Below are 15,580 nucleotides of genomic sequence, written 5' to 3' on the forward strand. Positions count from 1 at the left end.
TTATTAATCGCGATTAATTACAGAAAAATGTGCGATTAATTAGTTGTTTTTTTTATCGATTGACAGCACTAATATTATACATTATATTTACAATTTTTATTTATAGTAAATATAAAATAATGTATTTACATGTCAAAATAAAAGTTGCTTTTTTATAAATATATATAATATATTTACAAAATAACGTAATTAACTTTAATATATTTTTGTTTAATATTTTGTTTCATAGTATTTATTAAATATATATTATTTATTGTATTTTATAGTATTAAGAAATAATATAAAAATAGGCTTTATTGTTTTTATGCAAAATATATATATTGCTATTATCTCTTATCATTTCTTGATTTTGGTGTGACGTGTATTTTTGACAGGTTATATGAGATTCATTCATAAATGATTTTATTGTGCATGAAATGATTGGCATACCTGGAGACTGAGGTTCTGCAGGGACACTCCGAATGAGAGCGGAGCATTGGGATTAGTGACCTAAAAAAACATGTTTAACATTGAAAACACTCAAAAGTCTGCACTACACCTCATGCCACACGAGTGATAAAGCACATGGAAAGGCGTAAACACAAAGAAACATTAACATATAAAAGCTCCAAACGTCAGAAGTACTCACATCATCCTCATAGCGGACGTGTATGTTGGAGATTTTCACCTGCACGTTTTTGATCACCTGTGTAACCAGTTTCTCCACAAATGTGTCCTGCTTCTCTGCCTTTGGATCCTCTGAATATACAAAGACACGAATGCAAACGTGTGTCATCCGTCTCCATGAACCAGTAAAGTGAGCTCGAATGGTTTACTGCACCTTTTTCTGCCGCTTTCTGTTTGGTCTCCTCGATGCGCTGGAGTTCCCTCTGCCGAGACTCCTGAAGCTGTCGCTCTTCCTTCTCCGCGTCGTACTTTATACCTGCGTGAAGAGAGGCAAGAAGCCTGTTATCAGAGCACACTGGCTGGATCATAATGCATGCTGGGATCTTCTGTGACGCCGGCAGGTCAAATAAGTATCACTTCACTAAACTGTTTTTGTTTGTTTACACTTTATTGTCCCCATTCAAGGAAACTAGTTCTGCAGCAAAAGACACACAAACAATACATAATACAGAAACGATATATAAAACGTCGCACAGTCATAGTTCATATAAAAAAAATCTACCTATGAATTAGGGGTGGAACGGTACATGTATTCGTATTGAACTGAAACGGTTCGGTGCTTAAATTTACACAGAGAATACACGGTATAAAAATAAATAAAACTCGCGTGCAAATTAATTAATGTAATGCGGAACTAGTTAGATACGCGGGTTCTTTAGGGACACCTAATCTGTAGCCCCGCCTTAGCTCTGAAGCAGGAGAGAGAGAGAGAGAGAGAGAGAGAGAGAGAGAGAGAGACAGAGAGAGAGAGAGAGAGAGAGAGAGAGAGAGAGAGAGAGAGAGAGAGAGAGAGAGAGAGAGAGATATCGAAAAGTCGCAAAGTGTTTACTTAAATTTGTGTGTGTGTGTGTGAGGCGCGGGCGCGATCGAACAGTGGAAACATAAAAACATATTCCGTAATTTTGTTTATACAGGACATCATTCAAACTGCAAAGTGTTTAAGTTACTGTTAATTAAAATTTTAAGGAAAACAAATATATTAATCTGAAATGTAGCAAATAAATTTTCAATTCATTCAGGTACAGTTACAAAACATATCTCAAGGTATTTTTGTCTTTTTATTAATTTAATTAATAAATTAATTATATAAAACTATTGTCAGTGCACTACAAAGAAACTGGTTCTATGCCTTTACTTTATTAAGAAAACTTTTCTTTTTTTTTTTAAATGCAAGGCTTAAGTAATTTATTTTCCTTTGGTGGTCCAGCCTGAGACATGCACAAGCCTTCTGCATTTTTGTTTTGCTTTTCCCTCCATTGTACCGAACTCGTACCGAACCGTGATGTCTGAACCGAGGTATGAACCGAACCGTGACTTCTGTGTACCGTTCCACCCCTACTATGAATAGTTCATAAAACCAACAGCCACCGAAACTTAAAGCGTTTTGTTCTTCCACCCAACGCCCTATAACGACGCCCAGAAGGCAACAATTAAAATTCTTTACATAAAGGATGATCTACATTTCTTAAAATTGAATGTGCCTTATTCAAAACCTGTCTAAGTTAAAGGGATGGTTCGGAGTAAAATCAACCTAGGGTCCTTTGCACCATGACCTCGAGCCAAACACCCCCCCAGAAGCCTTTTTCCCTCGGTCGAACATTATTAAAGTTAGAGCTTATTTAGAGATATCAGCCGAATGGCTTAGTGCAGGCAGGTTGTATCTCGTAAATTACTCCACTAATAATGCCCAGGATGGTACCAAACTTCTGCAGTAGTACAAATAGGTTCTGTACTCATAAAACAAGGCATTGGAAAGTTTGTAAGTACATCAGGAGTTTATTTAAACACTTGCCTGATGGCTAATGCTACCGCTAACCTGGAAGTCGCAGATGAAGCTATAAAATGACTACATGTGAGCTTAAATGTTCAATTCTCTCTATACCTTTATCAACTGTATAAACTAACTTCACAACTTTTACTTGCACTGATATACAGTAGCAAGACTGTTTCTTTTATTTGTCCTCTTTCATAGACAGCTATTTTCTTCTTGCTGTGTAAATTTGTTTAAATTCTTAATATTTTAATACTTTTATTTAATAAGTGAATTGCGCTGCTTCTCTCGCGAGAAATGAACCGCAGCTTCACTCTTTCTCAGCATGTGATTGGCTGTTCGCTACTGATGTCACACCTACACTCAGGATCAAAGCCTGAGTTGACAGAGAAAGTTGATGATCGGCATCATGGGACCAACAAAGCCGGGTTGGATTGGTTTGGTTCTGTCAACTCGAAACTAATCCTGCAACCCTGAGTTTGTTGAACCACCATCATGGCACAGGCCCCAGCTCTTACTAGCGGTCGGCACGATGAGCAGGTACACTTCATCCAGCGTGGCCTCCACAGACTGAGTGTACAGGTTCTTCCAGGGGATCTTCAACTCCAAACGACCTGCCAAAGACAGATATGAGCACTGGAAGACCTCATCATGTACAGTACAGGCCAAAAGTTTGGAAACATTACTATTTTTAATGTTTTTGAAAGAAGTTTCTTCTGCTCATCAAGCCTGCATTTATTTGATCAAAAATACCGATTTTTTTTTTTAATATTGTGATATATTATTACAATTTAAAATAATTGGTTTTCAATTTATTATACTTTAAATTAGCATTTATTTCTGTGATGCAAAGCTGAATTTTCAGGATCATTACTCCAGTCTATCACATGATCCTTTAGAAATCATTCTAATATGATGATTCATTATCAAAGTTGGAAACAGTTCTGCTGCTTAATATTTTTTCATAACCTGTGATACTTTTTTAGGATACTTTGATGAATAAAAAGTAAACAAAGGAAAAAAAAGAAGCAAATGTTTTAAAAATAGAAATCTTTTGTAACAACAATATACACTACTGGTCAGTCATTTGGGGTCAGTCATTTTTTTTCTTTCTTTTTTTGAAATAAATCAATACTTTTATTCAGCGAGGATGTGTTAAATTGATAAAAAGTGATAGTAAAGAAGTAAAGAATTTATATTATTAGAAAATATTTTTTTATTTTGAATAAATGCAGTTCTTTTTAACCTTTTATTCATCAAATATATTAGGCAGCAGAACTGTGTCCAACACTCATAATAAATCAGAATATTAGAATGATTTCTAAAGGATCATGTGATAGACTGGATGTCACATGTGACACTGAAGACTGGAGTAATGATCCTGAAAATTCAGCTTTGCATCACAGAAATAAATGATAATTTAAAGTATAATAAATTGAAAACCAATAATTTTAAATTGTAATAATATATCACAATATTACTTTTTTTTTTTATCAAATAAATGCAGGCTTGATGAGCAGAAGAAACTTCTTTCAAAAACATTAAAAATAGTAATGTGTCCAAACTTTTGGCCTGTACTGTATATGTATAATATATGACCGTGCATACTGGTTTAATACTTCTCTTACCGATGTGTCCTGCTCGGACTTTGAAAGGAATGTCCAGTTGACTCTGTCACAGAGATAAAACTCACATTAGAGCACTAGTAGCATCAGAATAAATGCATTGAAAGGCTTCCTTAATGGATATTAAATGTCATTACATATCTAACGTGAAACATAAAGCAACATACCAATGCATTTTCTTTTATCTCAAGGTTTCTTAATATGGCAGCACCTGCAACAGAAACATTGCTATGTTACCCGGCTTGGTCTACAATAATTCATATCATTGAGCAAATATTTACAGTGGTATTGAAAGTTACTTATCAGTGAGTCAATAAACCACACGGCAATATGGCATATCATAAAACTAAATAAATGTTGATGAATTTAGTATGCAGTTTTTTGAATGAACGAACGAACGAACGAACGAACGAACGAACGATTCTCAACCAATATTGCCCCATATTTCCTCTGGTATTTCTGCTTGATTTCAAACGTTTTATTAACAGAAACTGGGAGCGTTATATAGTAAAATAATTAACCACGATTCATTGTGTGATTCCAAAAGATTCAAGATTCTGATGCAGTTTGTTTTTACCAAAAATGGTTATTGAAGTGGGGGAGGGTGGAGAAATATCAGTTTATATCTTGATATAAATAATTAATTTTAAATAAGTCATCCTGTGGCTCGCTTGGGAATTTGCGGAGGCCCCCAGAGGGGACCCGGGCCCCTGGTTGAGAACTACAGGGCGGTTTCAAAGTGATTTCCACCACAGATATTGATTATCATCACAGTCAGACTAGGGCTGGGCAGCAAACAGTTGGGTGTAAACCAGATGTGTATCAGTATAATGGATCCGTGTGTTTGGTCTTAAAGGCACACTATGCAAGATTTGTACCTTAATATAACAGCTTCGAAATCATTTAGATGGTAAACGAACTCGTAGTAGGGCGAATCATTCCGATAACAAAGCGGGGGGGACTAGCAATGCAAGTTTGAGAGGTGGTGCCCTAACAAATCTCACGAGAATCACGACTTGCTTTACGGCACGACGTCACATACATCAACAACATATGAAGCCGCCTCTCTGGAAGACACTCGCACGCATTTCAGACGTGAATCATGGCAGAGTCGACGAAGAAAACGCGGTTAGAAGAGTGCAGAGACGGCTCTGCGTGAGTGGTGTTTACGACAGTAACATTAAATACAAGTACTCCACAGCGACTCTAGGGGGCGCTGTTTGAGAAAACCGGAAACTGCGTAGTGTGCCTTTAAAGTGACAGCAGCCTAATAAACCTGACGCTGCTCGTGTCATTAATGTTCATCAAACAAAAGAGGAAATAACTTACTGCACTTGACTGAATAACTTTATTAGCTTTAATAAGAATACATTTATATTTAATTCATACAGTGAAGACTATGCAATATTTTATTTTTACATTTGATTATTACATTTCTGTACTAATTCTAACCACATTTATATTGTACCTGAAAAACTTAATTTGTTAAATTCATTTTGTTCTGTTTTTTATATTGTATTTGTCTTATTGTTTGTAATTTGCTTATTTTTTCTTATTCTTAATTTCAGAAATAAGATCAAATTACACACAATAACTATATCGTGATTTATATCATAATCGTGAAATACAATTTCTTATATCGTGAAATAAGAATATGGTCATATCGCCCAACCCAAGCAAGACCAATCTTATGGCGTCAGTAAAATGATTTAGGGTTTCAGATGTATAAAATACAAGACCACAGGAGGTGATTTTATACTAATCAGAATATTTTTATACTAAAAAAAATATTTTAAATGTTAGTTTTGATAAATATCTGATGGTATTGACAGAAAGTAGGGATGCAGCAGTGGAAACTAATAAAAGGAATATTTTATAAATTAACCTCTTCATTTTCTCACAATATAGTAGTAAAATGTTTCATCATAATGTTGATAAAAATCAAGAGAAACAGAATGAAATGGTACATCCGTGTTAAATAATATTGTAGTCATAATCTCTGATTAATGTCTAAGTGAACATGTTGCTGTTTGACAGGCAAGACCCAGTGAAATGAAGCTAAACTGAAGCTGTATCCTGGATCTCAGAATGAAAGTGAAGCCGTTTCTCCACAGTTCAACCAGAAGTGAGAACTGTGTCATGAATGTCTTGTATGGCAGGTCAAGCTTGAAGCTGGACAGCAGAAATCCCATTATCTTCCATTGTAAGAATGTAACTGGACATGTTTTAAGCCACATGAGAGTGAACAGAGTTTACATGTGGGGTGAACTATCCCAACCAAGGTGATCCCATACTCATTCAGAGTAACATATATAACTAGACAGTGAAGCTAACCAACATCCCTTCAATAGAGTTAACCCAGAAGAGCAGATTACGCATGTAATACTGAGTTAGCTTTTAGTTAAGGGTTACTGTAAAACGCATGTTCAAATCTGTCATATCTCTCTCAGATTCCAGTGTAAGGTCAGCTGACTCTTTTAACGTAAACGACCATATAGATGTGTTGTGTACGTTCATGAATGGACATAAAGGTGTTTTTATCAGCAAAGACACGTTTGTATTTGACAGCTGACACGTTTACTGTACGTTACCTCCCCATATGCCGAGGCTGAGCTGCGAGCTGTCGAGGTTCACCACATAATCGCCCAGAAACCTGTTCAAGACATCGACCACCACTGACTCGAACACCATCTTTACGCGCTGCTCACACAACCATCAACATGCTTTCCTTCGTCTGCGGTTCCTGGAGCACCCGAGAGTGTTGTCGGACTTACTACTGAGTGTCCCGTTTCCTGAAATAAACATCACTGGAGGGACGGGGAGGTTCTTCGCATGTTCACTGATGATGCTCTGCCTGTGCGACACTGCCCTCTGCTGACGAAAAACCTGTGCGACACTGCCCTCTGCTGACGAACAACCCTCGCGACACTTCTTTTTAATTGTATTTTTATTTATGTTTTATTAAACAATATAAATGTACTACGGAAGCCCTGAAACGCAACGTAAAAATAAATAAATAAATACAAAGAAATCTAAAATTACGAGAATAAAGTCGAAATATTTCGAGAATAAAGTCGAAACATTTCGAGATTAAAGTCAAAACATTACGAGAGTGTGTGTGTGTGTGTGTGTGTGTGTGTGTGTGTGTGTGTGTGTGTGTGTGTGTGTGTGTGTGTGTGTGTGTGTGTGTGTGTGTGTGTGTGTGTGTGTGTGTGTGTGTGTGTAACTGTAAAACCCAACAAGTTAACTCAACTCAAACCGATTGAGGAAACTGATTGCGGCAAACCATTTAAGTTTAAAAATAAATACATATGAGTATTGTGAACTTATATATATTGAGTCATCAATATATATAAGTTCACAATACTCATATGTATTTATTTTTAAACTTATATGGTTTGCCGCAATCAGTTTCCTCAATCGGTTTGAGTTGAGTTAACTTGTTAGGTTTTACAGTTCGTGAAGATGCTAGAATTTTATTTCTTTTTTTTTTACGGATTTTTTTATTTGATTATTATTGTTTTTTTTTACGTTGCTGTTCAGGGCTTCCGTAATACACAAACTCAAGTATGGAACAATAATACGCATATGAAAATATACACAAATAACGTAATTAAATACCCATTCGATATCTGTGCATATAGGCCTATTCTTTTTTATTATTATTCTTTTTTAATGTAATGCCATGAGAACAAGAGGTATTACATATTCACATTACATTAGCTGCCAGAAAATAAAAGAAAATAAATAAATAAATAAAAATAGAGGGGAAAAATTGAAAAATTACATAAAATCCAGTGCTTTCAAAGCATTTTCTGTTTGTTCCAAAAGATTTACATATAATTTAAAGTCATTTTTAAAATGTGAAAAATTTGGTTTGCATTGAGCCCACTTCTTTTTATGGTATTTTCCTAACAAAATAAATAACTGTATAATATGTTGTTCTTCACATTCCAAATGGTCAATCTGAGTATAAAAAAGCACATCAAATACACACATTTCTATCATACACTTCAGGTTTCTAAGTCTTTCCTAAATAATCTTGAGTAAATGCAGTGGAAAAAACACTAAAACACAAAATAGTTTCTTTTTCTAGTGCACAAAATTCACAGGTATATGAAATATTAAGCCTAAATCTTTTCAAAAACATGCTGAGCATGCAGGATAAATTCTGTGAAGTATTTTGTAAGACACTTCCTTAATTTTGTCCATATAGGCCTATTCCCGGAATCATGTAATGGCGTGCTGAGTTTTTTAAAAATATTTAACATTTTGCAAGTAACAACAATTTACATTCATTCCATTAACATAAAGCATACGGACATTTTAAATTAACAATGAGTAGAACAATTGACTTTGTACGAGTGACATAGAGTATTGACATTTAAACAAATAATACATAAAATTATTAAATAAGCAAACAAAATAAAAAAATATAAGGAAAGCCAAGAAAGTAAATGTGCATTACTTTCGTTTTGTCTCAAGGCGGATAGAAAGATCTCATTTAAACATGGGATCTCTGTTCACAGGTGACTTTATAATCTTAATATCTGGGATGTTTTAATTGCTTTTTTTTTGTTTCTTTCAAATTCACATAGGGAATCAGCAAGACTTTTTAATTCAGAGCAAAAGACAATAAAATTCGATTTCGAAGCTGTACATTTTGAGTTTTGCTAGTGTCAGTCATCTTCATAGGTAGAAAAAAAACTCACTTTAAAATAATAAATCGATATTATATCCTTGTAATTACTTTTTTTTTTTTTAAAAATCCAAGAAGGTGTTGGTTCTGTAAATAAGAGTTTTTAGTTTTACTTCCCAAGTTTCATTATTTATTTGTTTTTCAATACAATAACTGACACAATGATCTTGTTTATGGAAAGTGATACTGATTTATCGAAGATGGACAATAGGCCTATCATTAAAATTGGGAAATACAATTTTTCTGATTCAAATTTCTTCTCTGTTTTGATTGGATGGTCGTGGTTTGCTATTGGTCGATCTCATGATGTGAGTGACAGGTTGCTCCGCCCTCACGCCAGTAAACACGTCATCAGAGAAGAGAAGAGATGTTGCTGCAAGAGGGAGGGAAAGTTATTTTGATTAAAGATTACGAGGCACGTGAATTTAAAAAGATAGGCTAATGATGTGCACAAATTAATCATTTATAATAAATACTGCAATTTGCAATGGGTAGTTTTTCACCATGGCTGCGTCCGATATCGCATACTCTATTGAGTAGGTTATTTTGAATAAGAAATTACTCCACGGCCGCAAAAAAAAAAGAGTATGTTCTATATAGTATGGATGAGTGTAGTATAATCGCAATCCGGACGTAGGCCTACTACATCCGCCATGTTGTCATTATCACGTGACCTACCAGCGTCGCTTCACTGTCAGTCAAAATCCTCTCCTGTGGCCTCATGGGATAGTAAAGTGTCCATCATATGCACACTTTAGAATCAATCTCACCTGATCATCCGAGTACTTTAGCCGACTCTTTTATGAGTACTGTGAATACAGACATACTTCTTTTGTCATAGCCTAGGCATACTGTTTTTCGCCTACTATATAGGGAAGTATGCGATTTTGGATGCAGCCCATGAATTACATGAATTCCACAGTATGAGTATATTTGCCTCATTTACTTTTTTCTTCTGTCAGATCAGCAAAATGTTTGAATCATAAACATTCATAAACACATGACACAATCTATGTAAGTTAATCAAAAACATAGTGACAACAGCAGTCTATTTCACTGAACATCATGTAAAATGCGTCAGGTGACCTCTCTGAAAACACCGTCGAGTGACGAAGCGATGAATAACCTGAACGAATCAAACCTCAGCCTCACCAACCTGTTGTCTGGATGTTCACTCGCCTCCAGTGAAAGTGCTGTTGTCATGGCAACATTCGCATCTCATCTTTTACCTGAAAGCTCTCAGGTCACATGGCCATATTCTTTTGTGTTGTTGTCATATTCATTCAAAATCAAAATCACAAAAGGAGAAACACGTTGCTGGTCAACGTGTGTACGTGCTGTCCAAGTGTGAAGTGAAAGAGCTGAAGGAAAGGAAAGGCTGAAATAAATTGGGAATAATGGATTATGGGAGTCTGTAAGCCGTCCGCCATATTGGAACGGTCGATGTGCAAATGAAAACCAAGTTATCCACATGTATGAATATCTGTATCTGCAATAGACATTAGCAGAGGATTTTCACAACATTTAGTTTTATCATTAATGTGATAATTTTGCATATGGATATTGCATATTTAGTTATAGGCCTACATTAAAAAAAAACATAACCAGCACATCAATCGCACCTCTAAAAGGTTACCTCTCCTTGGTTTTTACAGCACTAGAATGCAGTTACATTTTCGATGAAAAGTCATTGATTTGTATTTGTTAGTGTGAGTGATGCGTGTGATAGTGTGAACAGCGTCATGTTAACCAATGGCCGATCACCTGGTGGCTATTTTAGGTATAGAGCCTAAAGAAAATCTCACAGCAACGAAATGTTTGTAATATCAACTTCAAATTAGATTTTCTAGCAATTGTAGATTGCAAATTATTATTTAAAATATATATATATATATTGTATAAAATAAAATAAATACTGTAAAGTACATATGCTTTACAGTAAACTTGAACAACTTCTATAACTTTATTTACTTCTTTTCACCTCTGCAATAATCTGCTTTAGATCTGTATTCCAAAGCATTCATGATTTACAACCATCTAAGATCATATGTTTTCCACATGTGACAGTTAACAGGTCAAAGGTCAGCTGCACACACACACACACACACACACAGAGAGAGAGAGAGAGAGAGAGAGAGAGAGAGAGAGAGAGAGAGAGAGAGAGAGAGAGAGAGAGAGAGAGAGAGAGAGAGAGAGAGAGAGAGAAAAGGAAACATACTGCACAGATAAATGCTGTCAAATGTTCTTTTTTTTTTTTTTTTTGGTGTGAAAACATTGACTAAAACACTGCAGATAACAATGGCAAACAGATTACAATGAACAAACACGAAACACTCCAAATACAAAAAGAAAGTCACTTGTGTTTTCACTGGCAGCCCATTTCTGTGGTAGTGTTTGCTAAAAATCTCTTAAGACAGTCGATGATTTGTGCACATATAATCTAGAGAATGAACGTGACATCTGTCACAACTACTGATGACTGTAAAACCCACTCACTCACACACTCATTCACTCTGTGATGAATTTCTTTGGGCCCAACGCACTGTGCTGTTGCTGCTGGAACGCTGTAAACGCAGTGTCCTCCATCAGCCGGTCTTATGTAGAGCATTTACAGTAGAGATGTTCAGTTTGTAGTCCTAAAACCCAGCGATGAGCTCTCACAGGAGTCTCAGATGGGTTTTTAGTGGTTTTGGAGTAAAATACGGTCTGTTTTTACATTTCATTTTGGCACTGTTTGTTCTACAACTTGAATTACACACATTGATACCTCAGATGACAATTGTAAAACTGCTGTGTGCTTTAAAACGTTTCTACTTAAAGGATTAGTTCACTTCAGAATTACAATTTCCTGATAGTTTACTCTCCCCAACGTCATCCAAGATGCTCATGTCTGTCTTTCTTCAGTCGAAAAGAAATGAAGGTTTTTGAGGAAAACATCCCAGGATTTTTCTCCATATAGTGTCTTCAATGGGGTCCAACGGGTTGAAGGTCCAAATGTGAGTTTCAGTGCAGCTTCAAAGTCTCGACACGATCCCAGCCGAGGAATAAGAGTCTTATCCAGACAAACCAGCGGCCATTTTCTAAATAAACATTTATATACTTTTTAACCACAAATGCTCGTCTTGCACTAGCTCTGTGGTGCACCACACATTACATATTCATGTTGAAAGGTCACACGTGTTCAGGTTAAAAAATTTAGAGTAGGGTGAAAAACTCAAAATCCTCCGACATCGTTGTTTTACCGTAATTTTTTTTGTAAATGCCATTTGACTTAGTCTTTAGACGTACACTTTGTAAACACTAGGTCTGTACCTCCGCCTATGTCACGCGTGACCTTTCAACGTGATTACGTAATGCGTGTCGCATCACAGCTAGTGCAAAACGAGCATTTGTGGTTAAAAAGTATATAAATGTTTATTTTTGTTATAAAATGACAGATGGTTTGTCTGGATAAGACTCTTATTCCTCGGCTGGATCGTGTCGAGACTTTGAAGCTGCACTGAAACTCACATTTGGACCTTCAACCCGTTGGACCCCATTGAAGACACTATATGGAGAAAAATCCTGGAACGTTTTCCTCAAAAACCTAAATTTCTTTTCGACTGAAGAAAGAAAGACATGAATATCTTGGATGACGTGGGGGAGAGTAAACTATCAGGACATTTGTATTCTGAAGTGAACTAATCCTTTAAAGACTACAATGGTTGTTTGTTTGCTCAAGTATTAAAACTCACATCCTCTTGGTAGTTGTAGTTCTTACGAGTTTATAAAGCACTTCATAAACCTTGAAATAGTGTTGACCAAAGACCTAATTTTACTCATAAACCCCTTTATACAGTAAATTCCTCAGAGAACCTGTAGTGAATTAGCCTCGAGTCAGCATCCAAGCTGACATTGACTGAACAGCTCGGCTAGACTTCAAATTAAAGGCCTTTTCTCAAAAGATATAAAGCCTTTCAAGTTTCTTCAGTCAAGCATCTATGGTTTCCCTTGTGTTTAATTGATCTGTGAGGTTCAGTCTCAGAATAAGGTGTCGGATCAGAGAGTATTCGGGCTGTTGATGTCTGTAAAAGACTCCAGAGAGAGTCAGATGTTCGTCTACACCAGCTCGTCCAGCAGAGTCCCGATGCTCTGGTTCTGCTCCGGCGATCCGCCCAGGGGTTTATTACACATGGGACACACACAGCGCACCTCCAGCCACTTCACCACACACCTGCAAACACACACACACACACACACACACACTGCAATTAGTCAACAATATGCATGTGTATATCGCAAAACAAAAATGCATCAGTCGTGGATGGTGACAATATGTATTGTGTGTAGTTCACCCAAAATAAAAATTACTGTGTGAGAATAAAAATAAAGTTTACAGAGTTTTAGTGTCAGTACTACATTAAACTACTATATATAATGTTGAATATAATGTATAATAATGCAATGGGGGAATATTTGTGTGTCCTGATAATGCCAAATGTTACCAGTAAAAATTGGCCTACATTATTTTAAATATACCTAGTCAGTGACAGAGTGCAAGAATATTTGTCTAAAATAATATATATTATTAATTATATATATATTATAATATTTTTATTCTGGTGTCTCTATTGTCCTGTGCATTGGGTTTCCAGCACCAAGTCCAAGCCTATTCATTTACACACACAATGTAATATCAAATTTAGCATTTTAATCAACAGTAAATTTTTTGTTAACCTTTTATCATGTGTCTTGGAGTATCGCAATAATATCGTATCGTGAGTTCAGTATCGTGACATGAGGGTATCGCTACACCGCTAGAATTTGACCCTTTTCCCTTTTTTGCTAGATTTTTTTATCAAATTTTAATATCCAATTGGTATTAATCAATCTGCTATATCTAAATAGACATCAGTAAACTAAAGGGCCTAAATGCAATGGGAAACAGAGAATGTTGAAGAGAAACAGCGCAGTATAGTTCGGGATCAGCCCGTCTCCTGTCATTCGCAGTGCTGCTAACAATAGCAGATGAAGCTTTATGAACACCAGCTGTTTCACTCCTGCTTATTACCTCCTGTGAAAGGCATGTTGGCACGGCAACACTCCCAGCTCATCTTTCACCTTAAAGTCCTCCAGGCACACGGCACACGTCTGCTGTAGAGGGACAAAACAAGGAGGAAAAGAGGAAACAAATGCATGGAAGCTTCAATTATAGATTATCTATTGCTAGGCTGTTTTTATTTGATAAAAAATACAGTAAAAACAGTAATATTGTCACATATTATTACTAGGGGTGTAGAGATATCGCGATATTAACTCTTTCCCTGAAAGCGAAAAACATTTCATTCAGAAACATTAGGCAGTTATGATTTATATGCTGTTTAATGTTGATGATATACTGTAGGACTGAGGCTTTGGAGGTGTTGATGAACTCAATCTACTCCATCTATGTTTTGATATACAGTAATAATTAATTAATAATTCGTTACATTTATATATGGCTTTTCTGGATACTCAAAGCGCTTTACATATGGAAGGGGGAATCTCCTCAATCACCAAAGCTAGAATAAAATGTTTTTAAAATGGAAAGAGTTAAAGTACAGTTAAAGGTATATTTCAAGCTAAAAAAAAAACAACTAAATATGAACATAGTACTATACTATAAGTATTAGTAGTAAACTAAATAGTAATACTAAAGTAGTATTAAATAATAGTAAACTAAAGTAGTATGGAAACAATACACTTACAAGTATACTTCTAGTACATTGATATTAGTATACTTCCTACATACTTAAAAATATACTTGAACTTTACCTACGTATACTTAATAAAATGAACTTGAAGTATACTTATTTTTTCTAAGGTCAGCCTCAAAAATAACTGTGTCCTCACCTTGTCATCGCTAATTTTTCACTGCGTGTCTTTATTTATTTATTTTCACACCAAAATAAGGTTTGCTAGAGCAAGCTGTTAGTAAATCCGGCCCTTAATGTTTTAGAGCTGAGCATAACTAAAAAATATATTGTATTTACTATAGAAATTTCTTAGACTTTAGTTTCCACGACTCCCTGATATTTCCAGGTTTTCCAGGAGTCAAGGCAGTTTCTTACCCCATGAAGATTCAGCTTCTTCGGGTCTCCTTTTAAAATAACCTGCAATCGACACAAATGCCAACAGTAAGTACAATTAGCATTGACTATCATGATAAATATGTCAGCTATGACTTCTTTAAAGCATTTCTTCTTACTCTCTCTTACCTCTCTGTATCCAAAGCGCTCACTTTGGGCTTGATGTCTCAATTTACTATTGATGACATAGGAAAGATAAAGCATACAATTACTGAAAAATGATGAGAAGTATAATTCACTCTATTTTAGATTATCAGTCTTGTTGTTTTTATTATATTAAGTCACTTACGAAACTGTCAACATCAAAGTTATACTGGGATACTATGACTGATTTTAAGTAATTGTTTTAACTGTATCAGATGGTCTGATGTGAATTCTGGTCTTCACGTTCACAGTAGGAGAGAGATACCTCAAGATAAAGTGAAAGTATAACTCACTAAGTATGGCTGAATCTGTAACATGGACACGGCATGAGTCATTTTCAGGTCCAGGATTAAACCTGAGTTCAGTTTCACCGGTGAATCACTGATTTGTATGGCAGTAGAATCACGACACAAGCTCTTCAGCGTCTGCAATGCTAATTTTCTTGAAGGGCTTTCATTTGCATTTGACATGATTTACATGTTGTCCAATAGTCAACAGAGAAATCATTTAAAATAATGATAAATTATAGAAGTCTTCTGTCTGTGCTTTGCCATCAATACACTTCATT

At 35.6% G+C, this 15,580-nt stretch overlaps 2 protein-coding genes across 3 annotated transcripts in view; both read right to left on the reverse strand.

Annotated features, from left to right (window-relative positions):
* The window catches only part of vps13a (vacuolar protein sorting 13 homolog A), a 79,575-nt gene extending 72,691 nt beyond the window's left edge, over nucleotides 1-6,884 (reverse strand). For both annotated transcript variants that reach the window (XM_082188655.1, XM_082188654.1), the window contains exons 1-7: nucleotides 6,654-6,884; nucleotides 4,230-4,273; nucleotides 4,066-4,108; nucleotides 2,956-3,051; nucleotides 821-922; nucleotides 629-738; nucleotides 430-489 (exon numbers count right to left, since the gene is read on the reverse strand). In XM_082188655.1, coding sequence (XP_082044781.1) covers nucleotides 430-489; nucleotides 629-738; nucleotides 821-922; nucleotides 2,956-3,051; nucleotides 4,066-4,108; nucleotides 4,230-4,273; nucleotides 6,654-6,753 — 555 coding nt within the window. In that variant the 5' untranslated portion in view covers nucleotides 6,754-6,884. The remainder of the gene's footprint in view (nucleotides 1-429; nucleotides 490-628; nucleotides 739-820; nucleotides 923-2,955; nucleotides 3,052-4,065; nucleotides 4,109-4,229; nucleotides 4,274-6,653) is intronic.
* Nucleotides 6,885-10,991: 4,107 nt separating this feature from the next.
* Nucleotides 10,992-15,355, reverse strand: LOC309513053 (RING finger protein 122-like). The gene is made up of 5 exons (XM_082188846.1): nucleotides 15,306-15,355; nucleotides 14,998-15,043; nucleotides 14,851-14,892; nucleotides 13,812-13,894; nucleotides 10,992-12,974 (listed from the first exon to the last, which is right to left on the reverse strand). Exons 1-5 carry the CDS (start codon nucleotides 15,338-15,340, stop codon nucleotides 12,860-12,862), a joined length of 321 nt encoding a protein of 106 aa, XP_082044972.1. The 5' UTR covers nucleotides 15,341-15,355; the 3' UTR covers nucleotides 10,992-12,859.
* Nucleotides 15,356-15,580: the final 225 nt, after the last annotated feature.

The sequence above is a fragment of the Leuciscus leuciscus genome (genome assembly GCF_965113295.1).
Source record: "Leuciscus leuciscus genome assembly, chromosome: 13".
Lineage (NCBI taxonomy): Eukaryota > Metazoa > Chordata > Actinopteri > Cypriniformes > Leuciscidae > Leuciscus > Leuciscus leuciscus.

Bases quoted from the DNA above. Each gene is read 5' to 3' on its own strand.
- LOC309513053 (XM_082188846.1), bottom strand. From the start codon at position 15,340: ATGCCGTGTCCATGTTACAGATTCAGCCATACTTA. The intron at 14,893-14,997 runs GTAAGAGAGAGT...TGTCGATTGCAG, and splicing joins AGCGCTTTGGATACAGAGAG to GTTATTTTAAAAGGAGACCC. The intron at 13,895-14,850 runs GTAAGAAACTGC...GTCCCTCTACAG, and splicing joins AGAAGCTGAATCTTCATGGG to CAGACGTGTGCCGTGTGCCT.